Source organism: Triturus cristatus, chromosome 4_1 (assembly GCF_964204655.1).
Source record: "Triturus cristatus chromosome 4_1, aTriCri1.1, whole genome shotgun sequence".
Lineage (NCBI taxonomy): Eukaryota > Metazoa > Chordata > Amphibia > Caudata > Salamandridae > Triturus > Triturus cristatus.
In genome coordinates, this window is record NC_140585.1 from 1222003160 (window position 1) to 1222024466 (window position 21307).

Sequence of the window (21307 nt, forward strand, 5' to 3'; positions counted from 1 at the left end):
TATTGTACAAAAAAGTCTATTGATCCTCTTCCTGCTTCTTTATTTACTATCCTTTTTATTCTTACCCCTGCCTAGTAGGGCGCTGTGTTGAGTACTATCAAGGGTTATCTTTCTGCTCTGTCCACTTTCTAACTGCTGCAAGACTAGCCCTCTTTGTTTAAATCTGTTGTAAATAATTTTTAAAAGGGTTAGTGCATATGTTTCCCGTCATGCCTCAGTGGGACCTTAATTTGGTCCTCACATTTCTCATCTGTTCTTCTTTCAGCTATTGCATAATTGTCCCTTCCGGCTGCTTACCTTCAAGACAGCCTTTCTAGTGGCAATAACATCTCCCTGGAGGGTGAGTGAGTTGCAGGCCTTGTCATCCAAGCCTCCCTATATGTTCCTCTTTGCAGATAAAATGGTGTTTCACACCTGGGTTTCTTTCTTGCCAAAGGTGGTGTCCCCATTACATCTTGATTAATCGATCACGCTGCCCACCTTTTTTGCTCTCCCGCATCCCTTGAGGAAGAGAAGCGTCTCCACCGTTGGACCCCAAAAATTGTCATTCTACCTTTACCGCAGAAGTGTTCCGGGTGGATGACCAACTCTTTGTGGGGTACGTAGGAGCTAAAATAGATCGAGCAGTGCAGAAACTGACCATTTCTCACTGGGTCATTCTGTGCATTAAGATCTGCTATGCCCTGGCTAAGAAGCAGCCCCCTGAGGGCTTACAAGCCCATTCCACCAGGGGGTAAGGCTGCGACCATGGCTTTGGCTTGGGGCATCCCAGTCCTGGACATCTGCCAGGCAACAACGTAGGTATCTTTGCACACGTTGCCAAACACTACTGCCTGGACAGTCAGGTCCGCAGGGATGGGCATTTTGCCAATTCGGTCTTGCAGGACTTCTTAGTGTGAGAAATCTGTCCCCAGCCCCCTGCCAGGAAGGTATGGATTGGGTATCTATTAAAAAGTAAGGAATCTGCAGCTATAAGTCTCTATCAGATGGACAAGTTAGTTACCTTCGGTAACACATTATTTGGTAGAGACAATATCTAGCTGCAGATTCCGTACAGACTCGCCCATCCCTCCCCAATCAGCAGACTCATATGTTAGGGCTAGGCTTGTTCACTTTTCAGGGCCCTAGTTATGACATACAATCAAGTCAGTCACTTCATGGCTCTGAGCTTCTGGTGGGAAAAGTGAAAAGTACCGACGTTGGTGCGCCTGGGTTGCACCTATATAGGTGACCACGACGTCATAACCAACACTAGCGTCGTCGTCACACGGAGTCGAATGAAGACACCCCATGGTGCGCGCAAGGGGTACTGCTCACGCAAAAGTTTCTGGATCCAGCCTAATGCCTGGGGAATTCAAAGGTAAGGAAACTGCAGCTAGATATTGTCTCTACCAGATAGTGCGTTACCGAAGGTAAGTAACTTGTTCGATTGGTTGGTTTGATAGAAACCGGGGAAGTAGGTCAGAGGCTACCATAATGGCCCTTGCTTGGCTTCCTACTTAATATTTTTCTGTTTCAGTTGCACCTAGTATTGCCTATTAGTTGTTTATTTTTCATCAAATAATGTTTATTCTGACCATAATTTCTGTGGTTGGTTTGTTCTTAACGTGTTAAATGTAACATCTTCGGAATTGGAGGCATAGTCCAAAAGGTAAAATCATTTGAGAATTTCAGTTTTCAGACGGATTTGTCTCATTATTTTTGTGAGGATGATGGCAACTCGCAAGTATATATTTTTGTGTATTTGTGAAATATGGAATTGTCATTTGTGCTGTTTTTTGTTTTTTTGTGATCAAGGACAAGATTTACGGCAAAAAATGGCATTCAGGGGTTGAGTTTAGAATGGTACACAGTTGAATTAGGGAGACCAGAGCATCAACAGAGGATAATCTGTAGTCTCTTCTTTACACAGGAGGAGTTAACGAGCACCAGCGTGGAACACATTATTGTCAACCCTAATGCAGCTTATGACAAGTTTAAGGACAAAAAAGTCGGCACAAAGGGACTTGGTAAGTCTTTATGCTGAGTTGTGATCTTAATGTAAAATAAACTCCGGACCAATTTCCGAAGCCATTCACGGTTAACTGGATCTGTACCATTGTAGGTATTTTGTATACACTCAATTGATTCAGCAAATTGTGCACAGAATATTAGTTTAGGTTTCTGGCTATTAGGTTGTAGGGAAAGGCATTTCTAGTCTAGGTCATGGCATATTACTGGATGAAGAATTGAAAAAGATCAGAAATGTAGAACTCTCATCCCAAAATAAAATCTGGCTAATTCCAAGCTTTACAACGAACGTCTAGTAGCCCCTTCTGTCCTTCGTGGCTGCATTCTTTCCTTGTGGCTTGTATAGACTAATATTGCTTTATTCCGAGATGGTTAGCATATCGGTTCAATGTTTCACAGCCACATATCTGTAATCCTGAGTAAAGTGGGGCTAATTAATGATACGTTTGCGGTGAAGCAGAGTAACTTAACATCATGCTGCATTTGTTAATTTTTAAATTCTGCTTTATTTCGTTTTTCTTCTATGCAGATTTTTCTGATCGAATAAGCAAAACCAAAAGAACTGGCTATGAATCCGGCGAGTATGAAATGGTGAGTGCTGCAGACAGTGTAACAATTCTGGTTTTGTTGGTCGATCCTTTATGCCTTATGAGGAAACCTTAAAAGAGAAAAAAGCAACGTTAATACTTTCATGCAGTTTCAAACAATTCCATATAATTTTAGCAATAAAGAGAGGACCACAATTTGACTTTGTGAAAGGCTTACAGTTACCGCTATCTATTGCAGGTTATTATTATTATTATTATTTTACTGAAGAGTCACTAAAACTTCTTGGTAACTCCAAAACAACAATTGGCTCAATCTCCTCCCTAGTCACTAAAATGAAAAAACCTATTTTCTTCGTCAGCTCATCAGTTAATTAAAATGGAGAGAATCTCTCAATGCTTAGATGATTCACTTATTGGTCTAAAACTTTACACAACTATAAGGGCATCGGAGAGTGTTGAATGTGGGGAGACGAGAAATTAATGGATGGCACAAGATGGAGCCTTGTGGATGTATCCTTCATCTCTGGAATGTTAATATACTCCAAATATGTCTCTCTGGCACAAAGAAAACTTAACTGGGTGTTGATTGAGGTGCGATTCTCGTTTAAATGCATTAGTCTAATGCCCAAATATTTCCATTTTGATCACAATCCTGTCTGATCCATTTTTTTCTGTCTCTCTGTGCCTGCACAGTCGTTTCTTTCTGAGTGCCAGTTGATGTTGCAGGTCATGAGGAATCATCTAGTATGAGTGGGTGGATGATCGTTCAAACTGCAGGCCCCAAATTGTGGGACAGCTTGCTTCTGCAGCTAAGAAAGATTGTCTCCCATTCTAGTTTTAGGAAAGCCTTGATGACATTTTATTCTGAAAGGATCCTGTTTGCATCAATACCCCCGTCCCCCAAATAGTGGTCTCAGTCAGACTGCTCCTGCATCCTTTCCCAGGATAGAAACATTTATTTGGGAACCCAGAGCTAAAAAAGTAGTTTAAGTATGGAGAGTTGTGGAGCTCCGCCTCATCTCCTTTAAGTGTTCAGGTTTCTGCGAGATGGGGTGCAAGAAGCATAACAGCTAGAGGAGGAGCCATCTGCAGGTTGCTGAAGACTTGGCCGTCCTTTTCACCTAACTTAACTGGACTGGATGTTTAGTGCTTAAGCTTATGCCAGTGCTCAAAGCTGACTACTTTGATAAGGCCACTGTGCTGTACAACCATTAGGACAAGAGGTTATATTTGCGGCACGTTCAGTGCAGTTGGCGTAGAACTATGCTACTTTCGCTCCATGGTTTGTGTCAGGGTAGATAAACAGGATCTGGGCTTTATGTAAAGTAAGCAACTACTACAATAAAGAGATCAATGTTATATGACGATATGTGGAAGATTGCCTTGACTGGAGTATAGTGTCCATCCAGTTACTTGATAAGTGCCCCATTAAGGGATTTACTGTAACTGAAGCACTGTGGGAAAGGAACTGGTTTAGGAGCATGTAGTTTGATCAAATGGTTTGACACAGTCCACATATGCAGTTCTGGTATTCTACATTTTCCAGCCAGGTCCTAAATACACAGACTCCGGCACATATACTACGTGGATCCTGGAGTTATACTGCAGATTGCACACATTTGGGGGGAGACTGGGTATAGAGCACCATTTTAGGGGACGAGGGGTTGGTGAGTGTGACAAAGGCTGGAAGTGGGGGGGGCAGAGTACTATGGTTTTTGGTGGCAAACAGTAGATTATTGGGTGGAAGTGAGGGATTAGTAGACATGGGTGTAGTGCAAAAGGACAAATTTTAGGAGGTGGCAAAAAAACACTGGGTGTGGTTAGAGTATCCTATCTTAATTCGTGCTCGGCAACCCTGTACTTTACCGTTTTTTTTTGTGCCAATACCAATAAGTGCTGAGATATCGTTCTCGGTGTTGCAAGTTGCCATTGTGTTATCTGATGTAGCCGCAAGTTCAAGCCTTCTCTGGCTTACGAAACATCCTCACGTGTTGCAGCATAGCAGGTCTGTAATATCACATGGTTTTTGGTGTAGTCTGCTCTGTGCATACAGCTTGCAACCACCCAGTCACCACATGCTCTACTGCGGGATTGCACATGCTGCCTGGTTTCACTGTATTGTACATGCAGGAGAGCTCGGCAAAACACTAATGTACCATTCCCGTGTTCTCCTCATTTCTCACACTGCAAGCAAATATAGGGAGTTTGTAGGAAGCTGGCTTGGTATATGATTGTCATTAGGTGATAATACCGTGCACAGAGTCCAAGGGTTCCCCAAAGTAGATGGGGATCAATGCAAAACCCAAAGTGCTCTATTAGTGGTAATGTGGGCAAGCGGCCTTGGGCCTAACACAGTGGAGTGTAAGTGCACACAAATGATCAATAATGGACACACGACTCAAGAAGGAGATCCAGACCAATTTTATAAAATTATACTTTGTTTGTAGTTTATTTTCAGACCAAATCTTCGTAATAAGGTAAGTACGTTTCAAGTAAAGCTAGTTTTCACGTTCAAAAGTCGACAGTGCAATATTCAAATAGTTCACGATTCCTGTGGAGTGAATCAATTGAGGGGTGTATCAACCGAGTATATAACTTACAGTTCCAGTGCTCTGGTGGTCAGACCCACACTGGGTGCAGGGTCCGTTGTGGGGGACGGCAACTGTACGGTGTGGAATTCAGTATCTTAGCCGAGGCGGTCGATATCAGCAATGATCTTTACCCTCGCAGTCGGCGGGGGCAATGAGCGGGATAGGTTTCAGCAGGCTTGCCAACACAGTTACTGTTTCGGTCGGTGGCTGTAGTTCAAGTGGGGGGCTATGGCCATCTTATTGTCTTGGAGACATCGCAGTCGGCGGTGCAGGAGGCGACTGGCAGGGCCACTAGCAGGAGCGTACAGGCTCTCGGGCCCAGAGCTGTGGGCAACTTGGGTCGTGGGGCCGAGAGGATCCCTCAAGGTCGTGGAGGTCGTCCAGTTGCAGGGCGGACTTTGGGTAGGGTGGAATCACATCGACCCAAGTGCTGGTCCTCTACCACTGCAGTCTAGGAGAGATCTTCGGTAGCAGTGAGTTGTGTCGACACAAGCGGTTTTTTAAGTTCCTTTGCAACAGGGAGTCTGGTCGACCAGGGTCGGTAATCCCTGTGGCGGTTCTTGGAGTTTGGTTCTTCTTGGACAGGTCCGCTGTCCTCTGGAGAATGGAGCCTTTATTAAAGGCAACAGTCCCCCCAGGGGTTTTAGAGGTTGTGCTGCAAGACAGGTCGCAGGATTCGTCAAAGCTAGAGACCGGCCCGCAGGGTGTCTTCTTGCTTCTTAGGTCACTGCAGATCTGGGGTCCAGGTCTGGGGGAGCCACCAATATACAAAATGTAAGAGGCATTTTAGTGGAGTAGCCGGTAGAGCCAATGGGCACCTCACTTGGGATGACTGCACTCTCTATTATGCCACCCTCCTGTGGGAGGGAGCATAAACCTGGCCCTGATTTGGAGGGGTCCTCCCATCTTCAAGATGGTGGGGACTGAAAAGTGTGCTTCACCTCACTTCCACCCTCTTTAGGGGTGATGTTAGCAGAGGTGGGTATACATCCTATCTTTTTTTATTTTCCCACCGTTTTTTCTGCCTAAAGTGGGTTGTGAACCAGGGGCTGCCATCTGCTGCTTGCAGCAGGGGCGGAGGGTCGCACTACTAAGGCGGCAGGCCTTTGAGGCTTCCTTCTTCAAGCACTGGCCCATCCTGGGGGAGGAGGCATGACATCTCTGCCCGGGATGTGCATTATTTCTGGTCCCAGAGAGCAGTGGCTCTCCACTCAGGGGTCTAGAAACATGTCTGGTGGTGACTGGCTGCGTACAACTGGTCAGAGACCACACGCGAGTTGGTAGGGATTCAGGGGGCACCTCTGAGGTGCTGTCTGGGTGCATGGCACAATAAATCCAACACTGGCATCAGTGTGGATTTATTGAAAAGAGTTGTTTGGTTTCATACACTCCTATATTCAGTAAAGCCCTCATGGTGCTGTAGAACTCGAGTTGTTGAGTTCCCAGCCCATGTACTCTCTATGGCTTCTCTAGCACTTACACTATTGGGCACCATTTCCCAATATTGTAAGGGAATATCTGATTGTTCAGATATGCCCCCACCAGTAGTATAGTGCACACTTCCTTAGGGCTGTGAGGCCTGCTAGAGGGATGACTTACTTATGCTGACAGGCAGTGTTAGCTGGCATGGCACCCATGTCAACTTTGTCGTTTTCTCCCTCACAGGGGCATGCAGGCTGCAAGGGCAGTGGCATGGTCCCGGAGAGGGGGGTCCCAAGGGACCCTCTTCAGCTCTCCAGCCCTAGGTACCCATGGTACCAGTTTCTATGGACTTCCAGGAGGCAGAAGTACCAATTGGGAGGTTTTTTTTAGGAAAGGAGCACTGTCCCAGGGCACCTCATTGGCAGGGACCCTGTGCATTACATTTGAAACCACATCAAAACAGGCAAAAAGTGGGAGCTAACCATGCAAAAAGAGGCACTTTTTCACAGAGTGGATACATTTCAACTTCCAAAACTGTTACTATGCTTAGGTCTGCCAGGCCACCACTGATCTCCAGGTTAGCAAGCTTCATCCATCCTTGAATTGTGCCACCCTCTTCCGAACATCAATTTTAGTCTTGTTCTCCGGACAGTCCTCAAAACAACAGGGGGAACAAATGCTGCTTCTTTTGTGTTAAATGATGCTGTGGTTTATGTTCCAAGATGCTGAAGTACTCATTGGTATAAAGAGGATCCACCATTACACCCAATGGACATTTCACCATGCCAGCAAGGTAATAACATGGATCCTTTTAAAGCAAAGATATATGATGCATCCAGCTTTCTGCACCATAGTGTATTTCGTCTAACTGGTACAGCTTTCTCTCTAAAGGGGCAAAAACACAGCTAGGCTAAACAACCATTTGCAATGCAAATTGATCTCGCATTTGTGAGAGTTGGCGGTATTGGCGATGTAAATGACAAATGTCTTTTACCCATGTATTGTAGACTGGCATGTAGTGGATGTATGTGGTGTGGAGTAGAATTATGTGGGTTGGATTGGAATTGTTAGTTGTGTAATTGTGTGTGGAGAAATTGTGTGGTGTGGAGTAGATTTGTGGAGTGGAATTATGTGGCATGGTGTGCAGTGGAAACGTGGATAGTAAATATGTGCTATTGAGTGTACTGGAATTATGTAGAATGGCATGTTGTGGAATGGCATGTTGTGGAGTTTAATTATGTGGTGTACTGTTGAATTTTGTGGCATGATGTGAAATTCTGTGGTGTGGATTGGATGTATGTGGTGTGTTGCGTAATTGTGTTGAGTTGAAATATGTGGTATGGAATGGAAATGTATAAAGTTGAATTCTGTGGCATGGCAGTGTGTGGCGTTGAGTGAAATTATACTGATTGAAATGATGTGGCATGGTGTGGAGTGCCCAAACTGAGGTAGCGTGGTCGGAAAAAGAACGACTGGTTGAAATACTATCCTGAGCAATTACCATTGGTTAGACTTATTGCAAGCAGACCTCCTATTACATTTAGTGTGTTTAAAATTTTTTCTGTGACCCATGTTTACATTTGCCTGCTGTCAGTGGCACCTCACGCAATAAACCTTTGCAATTAAACATGAGATATAACTTCCACTTTGGAACCTAGAAATTAGTTACTTTTTACGGTCAGTAAGGCTAATGATTTTAGTACTGAAGCACATAGCATATTACAGCAAATGTGTACCGAAATATTTTCTGTGCACACAGGGTTTATTTTCTTGTTTTTTCTTTTTCACATTGCCCAACTCCTCTATTGCACTCCTATTTCTCCTAACCCCTATTTTACCGCCCCCATTCTTCGCTTCTCTCATCAGCTCTTACTTGAACCCCTGTTTGCTCAACCGCTGATCCCCTGTCCGTCGTCCCTCTCCATAGCGTTTTTTTCAGTACTATTTTAATCTGTAATTTCATTTTTGGAGTTCCTAGCTCCTGTAATTTGCGGTGGGGTGCTCCTTTCTAAATAAGGCACTTCTGCACATTTATATAGTTTTTAAATGTACCACTGCAAGATGTGGTTCCACTGTCTTGAAACAGTAATTTAAAAAAAAAGCTGCTGCACTGGCATAACGTATGCAAATGTGCATCTGTCATGAAGCATGTGTGATGGATGGTCTGATGATGTATGTCCGCATATAGATTGTCATGCTGCTTTTTTTGTTGATGAAGTTTAGCGGCAACAATAACCATTTTATTTTTTTATTTCATGATGAATGGTTAGCTTCCGTAGAATAAAGTGAGAAAACAGTCCATGGGTAACAAAAGGGACAGGAAATATGTTACCCTTGCCACACATTCAGATATTTTTACCTGAATGCGTAGATCGACCTGTTCTGGCTGTGCATGCGTGTCACAGCTGCCTTTGTAGGTCGAGCCTAGAGCAGCGCATGCGCTGCTTGCTCGACTTTTAGTAAGGGGGTTTTCAAAGTGCTACCCACAAGCTTTTCCTAGCCTAAAGCTTGCGTGCATGTGCGTATGAACGCGCACAGCCGCCATCTGCCTTTCTTATCTCATTAAGCCTTGTTTTACAGTTATGAACCGTCATGGCTCATTAAATGCTTTCGCGCGCAGCGCGTGCTTGCACAAAACCCTCCGCCTCTCTCTCCCAGCTGCAGCCCCGATCTATGCATTCCGCGCGGCCAATGCTTGTTTATTTATTATCAACAGCAGTGTAAGAAACCCTTTGTGTGCTGTCCCTCCCACTTTTAGCGGGAGGCGCGCGCGCTTGTTTCCTCGGGGTCTGTCGGGCATGTGTGTCGGCGCCCATTTCACAGAGCGGTGCTAAATATTTCGGATGGCATTTCACACCTAATCTCCCCGTCCCGTCTTGCACGCCCTCCCACAACACTGCTTACCTGCCGCACCAACTCTCTGAGTTGTGCCATCCTGGCTGTGCCATCCCCGCCCATCTCTGCTTGTAAGCATGTCGTTCTGGCTCTCTATCGAAATCGCACTCTACACTCAAATGGAGGCAGTAGTATCCCTAACCTAAGTTCAGGGGACTGGGAGGCGCTTCAGCCCAGTAGAAGGCATGTTAAATGGCTCCCTCTGCTCTGTTTTCTCTTTAGTCCTCATGTCAGGCTCCTTTGTGCTTTCACTTTAAGAGGCTGAATGGGAGCGCCAAGCTGCGTTAACCTGTGCCTCCTAGCGCTGCCTCTCCACTTGGCGTTAAAGACAGCCAGTGTCTGTTGGCACTGAGCGCCCCAGCGCCAGTGTGCAGAGGGTTAATGAAGCCTCAGGTCCAGACCCCACTGCTGACTTGCTTTGTGTAAAGCGGAGCCTTGGGATTCCCAGTGTATTGACATACCAAGGCATCTTTACTGCCCAATGACAATGCTTTGCCCTACTGAAAATATTTGCAAATGTATCATACTCTGCTTTTCTCCCTACCTTTTAAGAGTATGGGTTTCCGATTTAACTTTGGATCTTAAAATGCTCATCTAAATTGTAAAAGACATGCAATTGTGTCTCTTTTGCTTTCTCGCATCTAAATTGTGGCTGCTCTGTTTTTTTATGCACAAACCTTTAGATGCGCTGCCACTGCTTGAATATAAAGGTTGTCTGACAGCAGCAACTGCAGTATACAAAACAGATGGATTGATGTAGGAAGGGGTAATGATGCGAGAGTGGCAGATAAAGGGATTGACTAAGGTGCATAGTGAGAGACTGATGAATAGGTGATGCATGTAAATTAATAGAAAGAAATGTAGAAACATTCAGTTTTGGGCGTGGCGTGTGTTTTCATCTCTTGTATCTCCATGTGTGTCACTTTCCATGTCTCTCTCTGTTGGATACCTTCCTCTGCCTCTTCCTGCTTCTATCACACTGCCTCTTCAGGTTTTTCTTTTTCGGTCTCTTCCTTTTTGTTTCTTTCACTGTTGCTCTCTTTTCATCTTACAGTCTGTTTCTCCCAAATTAACCTGCATTTCTCTGCTTCTGCTATGTTTCTTACTATTCCTTTTTGTCTTTCCCTGCCTCATCTGGTCTTTCTGGCTGATTTCATTTCTCTCTTTGTCAGCCTTTCTATGTCTCTCCCTTTCTTTTGCCTCTAAGTCACACTTGAGTGTGTCTATTTATCTAATGCTGTTTCACTTTGCAATGCACATCAAGGGCAGCTTTGAAGTGATTTAACTTATAGTTGCTCATTTTTTCCCCTCCAAGACATCGGAGTTGCCAGGGCAATGGAATAGGGCAGTGGTATGTTTACGGTGGTATCATGCACAAAATCTTATTGTTTTTGTATAACACACGGGATGCACTCTCAATCGCACTCTCTTCCTCCATAAAACAAGCATTGGCATAGCCAATAGGTCTCGCTTTTGGGACCTTATAAGTAGTTTGTTATGCAGCACAATATCCTTGGTTCAACAACATCAACTGTTGCATGGCTAAACCATTATAAGGTCCCAAATGCGAGACCTATTGGCTATGCCAGTGCTTGTTTATGGAGATGCATGCCTCAGCACTCTCTTGTGGATTACACGCCACCGTTATCCACAAGAGAGCAATTGTCTTTAAGATAGGGGCATTGTGTCAGACCCATGAAGAACTGGGAAGGGGGTCACTACTGGGACGCGGCACCCTTCACCCCCTCCCCACACTCAGTCCCTCCCTTGGTCCCTCCTACTCCTGGAGCCCAGCAGACCTAGCGGCCAACATTTACTGTGTTTTGTGGTCTGTGGGGGATGATGAATGGCAGCAGGAAACGGCTGCTGCACTGCACTTAAAGCAGCAGTGATCGGAACAGAAGTGGTGTGGGGGCAGAGGGGATGGCATGGCAAAAATCACGTCAGCTGAAGCACAGTTGTTTCGCCAAGCACAGAAACCCCCAGATTCCTGTGACACAAGCGAGAGGAAAAACAAAGAAGTGCTCGCAACCAGCATAAATTGAACAGTAGTATATAGTACATGTAAGAGGGCCAGTGGCCGTGGAAGGAGACTATGCACAGAAAGTAGGGACAACACAACAAATGCACCAATGAAAGGTCCGCATTACAGAACAGCACAAGAAATAATCAATGAAAATAGATGGGTGTGTCAAGAGCCCATGGATGATGTATTGCATGTCAAGAGACCGCGCAAGCGCGCTGTCTAGACTCGACCTAAAAATGAATGTGAGCAAATGATGTGGTCTTTCGCACGGTATTTTGGTTTAGATAGAGAAGCGCAGTGCAAATGTAGATTCAAGACATGCCTCAAGGTCGCATTTCAATTAAAACATGCTCTGTCTTCTTCGAACGCAGCTTGAAAGCTGCTTCTCAACATTATTTATATTTTTAACATCATCCTGTAATGCTAAATAGGAGTTACTGTTGCTTTTTTAACCTTTTATTGGATGAACCCTTGCTCCTCTGAAGCTCTGGTACCCTCCACTCCTCCTTCATTCGATCAGTGGAAAATCCACAGGACCCTTTTTATTGTATGGCTTGACAGCGCAGATGTCGCCATACATTTAAGTTAATATCGCTAGAGAGGGGCTTTGGCTTTGCCCACATGTAGGGAGCCAAGAGTACATGTTTTGATTGTGCAAACGTTGTGTGCTTGTACAAAAAATTGTTTGCCCTTTTACACAGCTTGATCATTTTGTTTATTTATCCAGCAGCCTAAGCGTGAACCTTCAGAGGCACACACACACACACACACACGACATTAGAATGTCATTTGAGTAACTTAGCTAACTAGATAATTTGTTGTCACGTTACCTTTTAATCTACACCAATATTATTTGATAGTTCTTTGCTTTCACACAAATGCATATCTATTCCAATGCTATTTACATAGAACATTTCTTTAAAGCCAGGCCTACTTGCATTGTCAACGCTTATCCTTAATGGAGTAGGCCTTATTAACCTCTGTGCTACTGCCTGTACCCCTAAAGCCACGTAAAGAGCACCTCATACCAAGGAGGAAAGTCCTGTTGTAGAGAAGTGAAGTATAATGGTTGAATAGTGACTTGGTGGTAAGCAGGCTTTTGTTTTAATGTGTAGTCATTTAATAAAACTGGCTTCCCTGAGATTGGAGTTTCTTAATCCTAACTTTGAACTTGGAAAGTAAAGCATCTTGGAAGCACAATGTTTCGACACTGCACTGAACTGTTAATTTTTTTTGTAATGCCTGCACAAAGTTAGGTGAGGGCTTGGGCGTGAAAGAAACTCCCCAGCAGAAATACCAGCGACTCCTACATGAAGTGCAAGAACTGACACAGGAAGTGGAGACCATTCAGGTATACCTTTCAGTTTTTTCTCCAGTCTCCCATAATTTGCAGTTACAAGAAGCTGCCATTTTATCTCAAGTGCACAGTTCATTAAAATATTTGTAAATTATCTAATCTAGCTACTGTATGTCGCATACATATAATTTCAATCTTCCTGCCTTTAAGAGGTGAGGAAAAATGCTAAATGTTACAATAGATGGAGTAGTGGTAATTCTTTGTACGTGTATTTTCCATAAATTGATCAGTTAGTTCTAAACAACTGAATGATGGTGTAGTTGAATAGTCTCGTTTCTTTCCTCTATACATTTGTAAGGAACTGGAGTACACCCCTTCAGATGTGCTTCAAAGTATCTACACAACATTCCAGAGAAAATTAACAACTTATTAAAAAACTATTTCTTGTCTTAAATTAAAATCCTAACGTTTTCTTGCTGAATCATGCTCTAATTGTATGGCCTGTGTTTATTAAAAAATTATTTATTGTCTTAAATTAGAATCCTAACGTTTTCTTGCTGAATTATGCTCTAATTGTATGGCCTGTGTTAAACAGAGTACTGTAAAAGAATCTGCAGTGGAAGAGAAACTTACGTCAGTTGAGCTGGCAAAGCAAGTTGCTACAATAAAGCAAATGCTGGTCTCTACCCATTTGGAGAAACTTCTAGGACCTGATGCTACGGTCAACTTGACGGATCCAGATGGAGCTCTTGCCAAGTAAGTTGACCAGACATAAGCCAATGATTTCGTAAAAATAACGAAGAACGGTCTAAATGCTAGTCGCATGTTGGGGTTTTGTAGGCTTACAGTCACCATTATAGCGAGTCATACTGACAACACTTCTGAGCGACGCCCAAAATACATTTTGTCTTTATAAATGCAATTACAGACCCAACCACTACATTGTGAAATGATGCTTATCATTGAATTTTGAAGATATGCAAGCTTCACCATTATTGTTGCAAGTAAGTACCAAGTTTATTTGCAGCATGCATATTCTGCTGCTTCCCACAAGATTATTTTCTTCACTTGTTATCAAATATATACATGTCAACTGATGTGAGGGGCTGGCAGGGGGAAAAAAGCAGCGTATAGTGAGCAGGCATGGGTAAAACATCTATGAGAGGTAAAGGGACAAACCAGGCTATAGGCTTGCTCTTTAACTAATATTTGAGACTTCCTCTGTGCATCTGTTGCATACACCTATTACTGCTTCTTCACACTGTTAGTAAGAAGTGCTCTGAAGTACTGCATTAGCCGAAAACAGGAGTTCACTTTCACTGCCAGACACCATTACCTATGGAGGAACCATTTAGAGTTCAAGTTTAAAAATCTACAATGTCTTAGTTGATTTTGTTTCAAGTCTCACTGTTAAGTCTTTTAAGTACCCTTGTCACAGGCATTTGCAGGTTAGGTAGTATGTGTATTTCCAAAACAATGTCCTTTTAAAAGAGATGATAAAAGTAGCCACATGTTCTATTCCACTCACATTCTGAAAGATGTGTATACAAGACGTTGCACAATTTATGCAAACAAAATATTTCTAGAGCCTATGTTTTGCCCTCCTCATGGCTAGTTGTCATATGCTCCAAATAGTTGGGAATCGAGATAGATATGGTATGAAAGTACAGTTATGTTAACCTCTCTGCAGTAATTCCTATATTTCTCACCATATAGCCTTTTTATGAACAATCCCTCTCAGAACTGTCCGAGCTTGGATACAACCCTTTAATAACAACATAGCAGCTCTCTGTTTTGAGAATCTCTGTGATATCCATTAACAGCAGAATATTTCCGCAGGACCCTGGAAAATCATTCTTAAGATTTTCTTTTTTCTTAAACACCTTGCCTCTTTTAGGCAAGTTTTCATTAAAAAACAAACTTTTCTACTTATTATTCTTTTATTTTTTATTTTTTTTTATTTATTTTTTTAAAACCTTTATTTACACATCGAATATTCACAGTCATGGGCCTACAACCGCATGGGCCGGCCGCTAATGTAGAGAAAAGGGAGGAAGACAATAGTACAGCAGTCATAAGAGCCGGAGCGAGCCGCACGCATAACGGCTGCAGCCGCCCACAGCTGAACATAGCACTACCGCAAGGTTTCTTATTAACTAATTGAAAAACCACAAAAAGAAACTAATACCAGGCAAAAGAACTCCATTAACAGGGACTGGCTCTCACATGGGCGGGGGACAACAGCGACAACGCAGCCAATTACACAGTTATTCGTGTGAAAAAGGGGCGGGGGGGGCCGGGAGAGGATCGGTCATCAATCCCGCAAAGCGACCAGGAACATCAAAGTAAAGGGGACATCGTTACGTCTGGTGCGACCACCAAGGGGGGGGCGCAGATATTCCCCGATAGGAATTCCAGGGACCACGTAAACCGTCTTCTCTCGGAACATGCACCAATCCATGTTTTCTTTCCATTTCGTAACTGTGGGGGGCCGACCGGACCCCCAGAGCTGCGCCATGTCCCTTTTAGCGATCATGTTGCCCAAAGTCACCCAGCGTTCTTGTGCCACATCGTAATCAGTCGGTTCCCATACATTCAACACACATGGCCGAGCCTCAGGGAGCAGCGCCACACCCGTAACCTCCTCCATGTACACCAGTCCAGAAACGTATCACCCTCGGGCACTCCCACAGAATATGAAGAAAAGTACCAAGCAAGCCGCAACCCCGCCGACATAAACCATCATCTGTGTAACCCATGCGAAGCAAGCGGGGACCGGTGACATAGACCCTATGTAGTATCTTCAACTGCACAAATCGAAGGCGAGCCGGTATAGCAACCTCCCTCGGTGAGGCTACGGCCGCGACCCAATCCTCATCATCCAGCTCTAGGCCATCAGCAACCCAGACCTCTCGCAAATGCGTGAGGAGGTCCGCTCGAGTATTAATCAGTTTTTAGTAGATCAGGGAGATAGTACTATCTGGCAGGTAATCATCAAGCAAACGATCTTCCAACGGGGAGGCTTCGGGGATAGCTGCAGGACTCGGGAAAGCGGAAAGTAGCGCATGGCGCATCTGCGCATAACGAAAGAACTCCCTATCGCTCAGCTTATATTCCGTCTGAAGAGCTTCAAACTATTTAAAAGCGCCCTTCGTCCAAAGATCCCCCACTCGACTAATTCCGATCTAATCCCACTTCTCAAAGCCTTTCGAGCGCCATAAACCTCCCAACGCATCCGCCGCATACAGTGGAGTCGCACGAGACAGACGGCCCGTCCATCCCGTAGCAGCGGTGGCGCAATGCCAGGCGCGCACCGCATTTTTCGTAGGACCGGTCAATTTAGTACTTCCCTTTGTAGAATAAAGCGCCATATTGAAATCTCTGCCCGGCAACAGCAGCTTATCCATCTCGTACGCGGGGTTCACCACCGGGCCGTATGTCCCATGATTCACCGCCACCAACTGGGACGCCCAATAATATCGTCTAATATCAGGGAGAGCTATTCCACCGTCATACCACGGCAGGGTCAGTTTAGCGAGAGCAATGCGCGGCCTCCCATCCCAAACTAGCTGCCTCTGTAAGCTCTCTACCTCACTAAAGTATCGGGCGGGCACCACGTCCAGCGTATTCTGCAATGCATACAGAAAGCGTGGAAGAGACATCATTTTAAATAAGGCTGCCCGGCCAAGCGGCGATAGCGGGAGCCTACGCCAACGAGCTACATCGGCCCGCAGCCGCTGGAGCGGGGGCAACAGATTCAGAGCATGACGGACCGCCGGATCGAGGGACACGTGGATACCTAGATATTTAAATCCAGAATGTGAAATCTGAATTGGACAGCCACGCGGGAGAAGAGGGGGGGTCGCCAACCAGCACATAAACACAGGATTTCACCCAATTAATGACAAGCCCTGAATTGCGACCAAAGGAGTTCAGTACATCAAATAGCACTATCAACGATTTCCGCGGGGAGGTGAGATAGAGCAAAATATCGTCTGCGAAGAGTGATACGCGATCCTCAAACGTTGGTGTCCACCGAATACCCGTCATGGAGGGTTCCCACCGGAGCCACACCGCCAGGGGCTCCAACGCAAGAGCAAAAAGAAGCGGGGACAGGGGGCAACCCTGCCGCGTGCCCCTGCCAAGCAGAAAGGGGGCAGAGACTCTACCATTCACCACCACCTGCGCCAGTGGTTCCACGTATAACAACTTCACCCATCCAATGAACCCAGGTCCAAAACCAAACCTAGCCAGCGCCGCCCAGAGATACGGCCATTCCAGCGTGTCAAACGCCATCGTGGCGTCCAGTGACGCCAAAATGGCAGGCTCCCGAATAGTCAACTCTCGCGAGGACTCCATGGAGGCGCCGCAGGTTCAGCGCGGTGTTGCGATGCGGAATAAAACCAGACTGATCCGGATGTACCAGGTCACCGATGACTTTAATCAGACGATTAGCGAGCACTTTAGCGAGAATCTTAGGTTCAGCGTTTAGGAGTGAGATGGGCCTATAAGACGCACAGCAATCACGCGGCTTGCCCTCTTTATGGAGCACCACAATGGTTGCTAGACGTTGATCACGCGGTAGGGCGCCGGCCTCTCGGGATGCAAGAAACATCTCGCGGAGATGTGGTGCCAACCTATCTGGACGAAGCTTGTAAAGCTCGATCGGAAGGCCGTTAGGGCCGAGAGCCTTTCCTGAACGGACCGAGCGAATCGCCGATGCTATCTCATCGTTTGTAAGCGCCGCGTCCAGCAGTTCTTTATCATCGACCGAAAGGCACGGCAATGCAATATCTCGCAGCAATTGACAAGAGTCGTCTTCTGGCCTCACCGAGACCGGAGAGTAGACGTCCCGCAAATGGTCCGCAAATGGTCCGCAAAGCAGCTCACAATCTCCCTCGGATCCGTAACACTCACACCATCAGCACGCACAATCACCGGGACCACATGACTCGCTCGCTCTCTCCTCTCCAGCCATGCAATCAACCTTCCAGCCTTGTCACCAACATCATACAAGTGCCCCTGTTGCTCCCTACTAGCGAGCTTGGCAGCATCCGTAACCAACGCCCTGTAATCCGCTTGTTTCAGGCAAAGGGTATGGAGTTTGTCCCGTGTGACCCCCCGCCCGAGATCTTCTTCCAAGTCAGTTATGTCCGATTTCAGGCGGACCACCTCCTCAGTTTTACGCCTCTTAGCATGGGAGATCAAAGATAGGGCCTGCCCACGGATGACCACCTTGAAAGCCTCCCACAACGTTACAGCCGATGAGACTGAACCCTGATTTTCCTCAAAATAACGGTCCAGAGACTTAACCAAAAGGGCACGAGTTGTGGGGTCATGCAAATACCAGGGATTAATCGGGGCCACCCTCCCCTCTGCCCCCCTGGCCACCTCTAAGTGAAGCAGGACCGGGGAATGGTCAGAGATGCCACGGGCCAGATGTCTGACCTCCCCGATCATTTGGGCTTGGGCGGCCGGCATCAGCACATAGTCCAATCTAGATAAGGAGCCGTGGACGCCAGAGTGAAATGTAAATTGGGCGAGCCCCGGATGCATTGATCTCCAACAGTCCACAAGCCCCATAGTGTCGATAAAGCCACCCAGCCAAGAGTGCGCCCCGGGGAGGTCTCTGGGAGGGTGCCGATCCTCTCTACCCGACACCACAGAATTGAAGTCACCACCCACCAGCAAGAGGCCCTCCGGGAGCCCAAGCAGCAACCCTCCCAAGTCCGCAAAGGTAGTGGTTTGCAACCCCGGGGGGACATAAACTGAAACCAAACACAAAGTCTGTCCTTCCCACCGGCCCACCAACACCACATAGCGCCCCAGGTCATCATGTATCACCTCATCAATTTCCAGCGGGAGAGAGGATCGAACCAAAATGCCCACCCCTCTGGAGCCAGTTGTAAAACCAGAGTGGGCCACCAGACGGTAGCCCTTTCTATTCATAGCGTGACATGAGTGTCCCACCAAATGCGTCTCCTGCAACAGAACCACATCAGGAGAGAGACGTTTCAAATATTGTAGCACCACCCCTCGCTTCAATCGGTCCCCCAAACCATTGACATTCCACGTCAAAATGCGCAATCCCCTACCCCCCATTTCCACAGCAACGGACACCCCACCCACGTTGAGAGCTAAAAACAGCGCACTGATTGCCTGGTACAAAACGAACACCACTCAAAAACAACACCCCTACCGCCACCCCCCCAACTCCCACTACAAACCCCCCCACCCTGCACCCATGCACAAGACCATTAAGCCACCCCAACTCGCAGTGTGCCTGTCGCCCCACCATAAACCTACTCTACAGAAAGAAAGAAACCCCCCGAGGAGGAAGAGTCTCACCAGATACCCCGCGGCCTCCCAATGATGAAGGAAGGGTAATGCAATCCTAGAAAAGAAAAACCAGTACATCTAACCCAAATCGGGGGTGAACACAAAATTGTCAAGGAACCACAAGTCATTCGTTCACCCTTGGTCCGCTGATCCACCACCCACATCCGCAGCTCGTTCCTCCCCGCCGTGCCGACGGTGCAAGGTGTCAAGCCAGTCCTCAGCCGCTTCGGGCCGGTCGAAAAAATGAGTCCGTTCTTCAAATTCAATGCGTAACTTGGCCGGGAAAAGCATAGAGTACTTCAAGCCCATGTCCCTCAGCCGCCGCTTGACAGTCATAAAGCCCATTCGCTGTTTTTGCACCGATTGTGTAAAGTCAGGATAGATACTGATATCCGCATTGTCATATTTCGTCGGGCCATGCACACGGGAGGCCTGCAGGATTGCGTCACGGTCCCTGAAGTTGAATATCCTGGCAATGATAGGTCGCGGTGGGGCCCCAGGCCTCGGCCGGCCCCCCGGAACTCTGTGTGCCCGCTCCACCGTAAAGAATTTGCTGAGGCCTTTCGGCGCTAGTTTGGTCAGGATCAGATCTTCCACAAAGAGATCGACAGGCCCATCCTCCGACCGCTCCGGCACACCGATGATGCGTACGTTATTCCGCCGGGCCCTGCTTTCAAAATCCTCCAGTCTCTTGGCAGAGAGGTCGCTGAGGGCCCGCAAACTACGGATCTCCGTCTGCAGTTCCGAGACATCCGTCTTGAGGCCATATGACGTGAGATCGAGTGATTTGACCTTCTCACTAGTTTTCGACAGATCAACCTTAAGTAAGTTGATATCGATCAGCACGGTGTCCAGCTTGTGGGCCAGCGAGTCAAATTGCTGGCCGACCGAGGCCTTCATTGCGTCGATGGCACCCATGACGTCTTGTAGTGTCAATTCCGTCGAGGGTGACGGGCCCTCCTTGGCTGCATCTGAAAGCCCACTCGATCCGGGAGATCCCTTCTGCTGGGCATAGCGGTCCATGTTGTTCGCTTGCACGTAGCTACCCCTCCGGGGAGCTCTAGACTTGTGCTTGTCGCCGTCCAGCCGGGTCGTCATCACTCAGCAGGGAGAGCAGATCCAGTATACCTGTTAGGCGCAGCAATCACCCCGGGGAGTCCACCAGAGGGACAGCCCCCTTGTCAACGCCACTCGACCGCTACAGCTCGGTCCCGAACGCCGAGCGACTGCGAGCGCCCGCCACCAGACTCGTAGATGAAAGTCAAAAACGAAAGTGAAACCAGGGGGGGACGCCCGCCCAAGACCCTAGTGCCGTTGTTGTTCGATTGGAGCTCGGGGACAGTGCCAACCCAAGTCCGGGGTGGCGCCACGGAGCAGGCTTCTTTCTGGAGTACAGGATAAGTCGGGTTCCCAAAGTCCGATTTAAGTCCCGAAAACGGGAATCACCTCCGCGTCGGTTCACCAGTAATATTCCTTCAGAATAACAGGATTATAGCCAGGATAGACGTGGGAGGCCGCGAGGGTCCCGGGAGCCCTGTGCCTACGCGTCCATCTTGGTTGCGCGCTAGGCTCCTCCTCTTTTAGTTTTTAAAAGTAAATCCAGTTACCTAAATTCGAATACAGTACATTTGCCTAAAAACACTGACCCATCCCCCCTTTAAAAAAATAAAAAAATCCCAACACCTAGGGATAATGTAGCCTCTTAAAAGTCTTGGAACTCCATGTGCAAATTAGACTCCACCTTTAAGAATATTTATAGTCAGCCAACCTTCTCATCATACAATGCTGGGCCTTTGAGACAGTTTTTTGTGGTTACCAAAGAAGGATGCCCAGTAAATGTTGCCTTTCTGAGGCTGTTTATTGGCTGAAAATATGGTTTTTCACTCGTGTCTCCTTAAGATTCCTACATTTTTTTATTTTATTTTTTGCAGTAAGTGACAGATGTTTTGTTTCCAACCTCTCCGTTGAGCACCATGCTAACTCTTGTGAAGGTAGAAAATACTGGAAGGATAAACAATGTTTTTGTCTGCCTACTATATTCTCACTTCAGCACTAGGTGTTAAATCTGTCTTAAGAATTCCTTACAGTTGCTTCAGGGATAGGGAGGGAATTTGCCTCCGGACAGATCAGCTGCTGTGCCTTTTGGTCCACATGCCTGTGATAAGAATCTCATCTTCAG

The 21307-nt window shown here is 46.5% G+C and overlaps 1 protein-coding gene across 1 annotated transcript in view; it reads left to right on the forward strand.

Annotated features, from left to right (window-relative positions):
• The window catches only part of DCTN2 (dynactin subunit 2), a 190838-nt gene that overhangs the window by 91199 nt on the left and 78332 nt on the right, over positions 1-21307 (forward strand). The window contains exons 3-6 of the mRNA XM_085654601.1: positions 1913-2009; positions 2540-2601; positions 12745-12843; positions 13385-13545. Of these exons, the coding sequence (XP_085510727.1) occupies positions 1913-2009; positions 2540-2601; positions 12745-12843; positions 13385-13545 (419 nt within the window). The remainder of the gene's footprint in view (positions 1-1912; positions 2010-2539; positions 2602-12744; positions 12844-13384; positions 13546-21307) is intronic.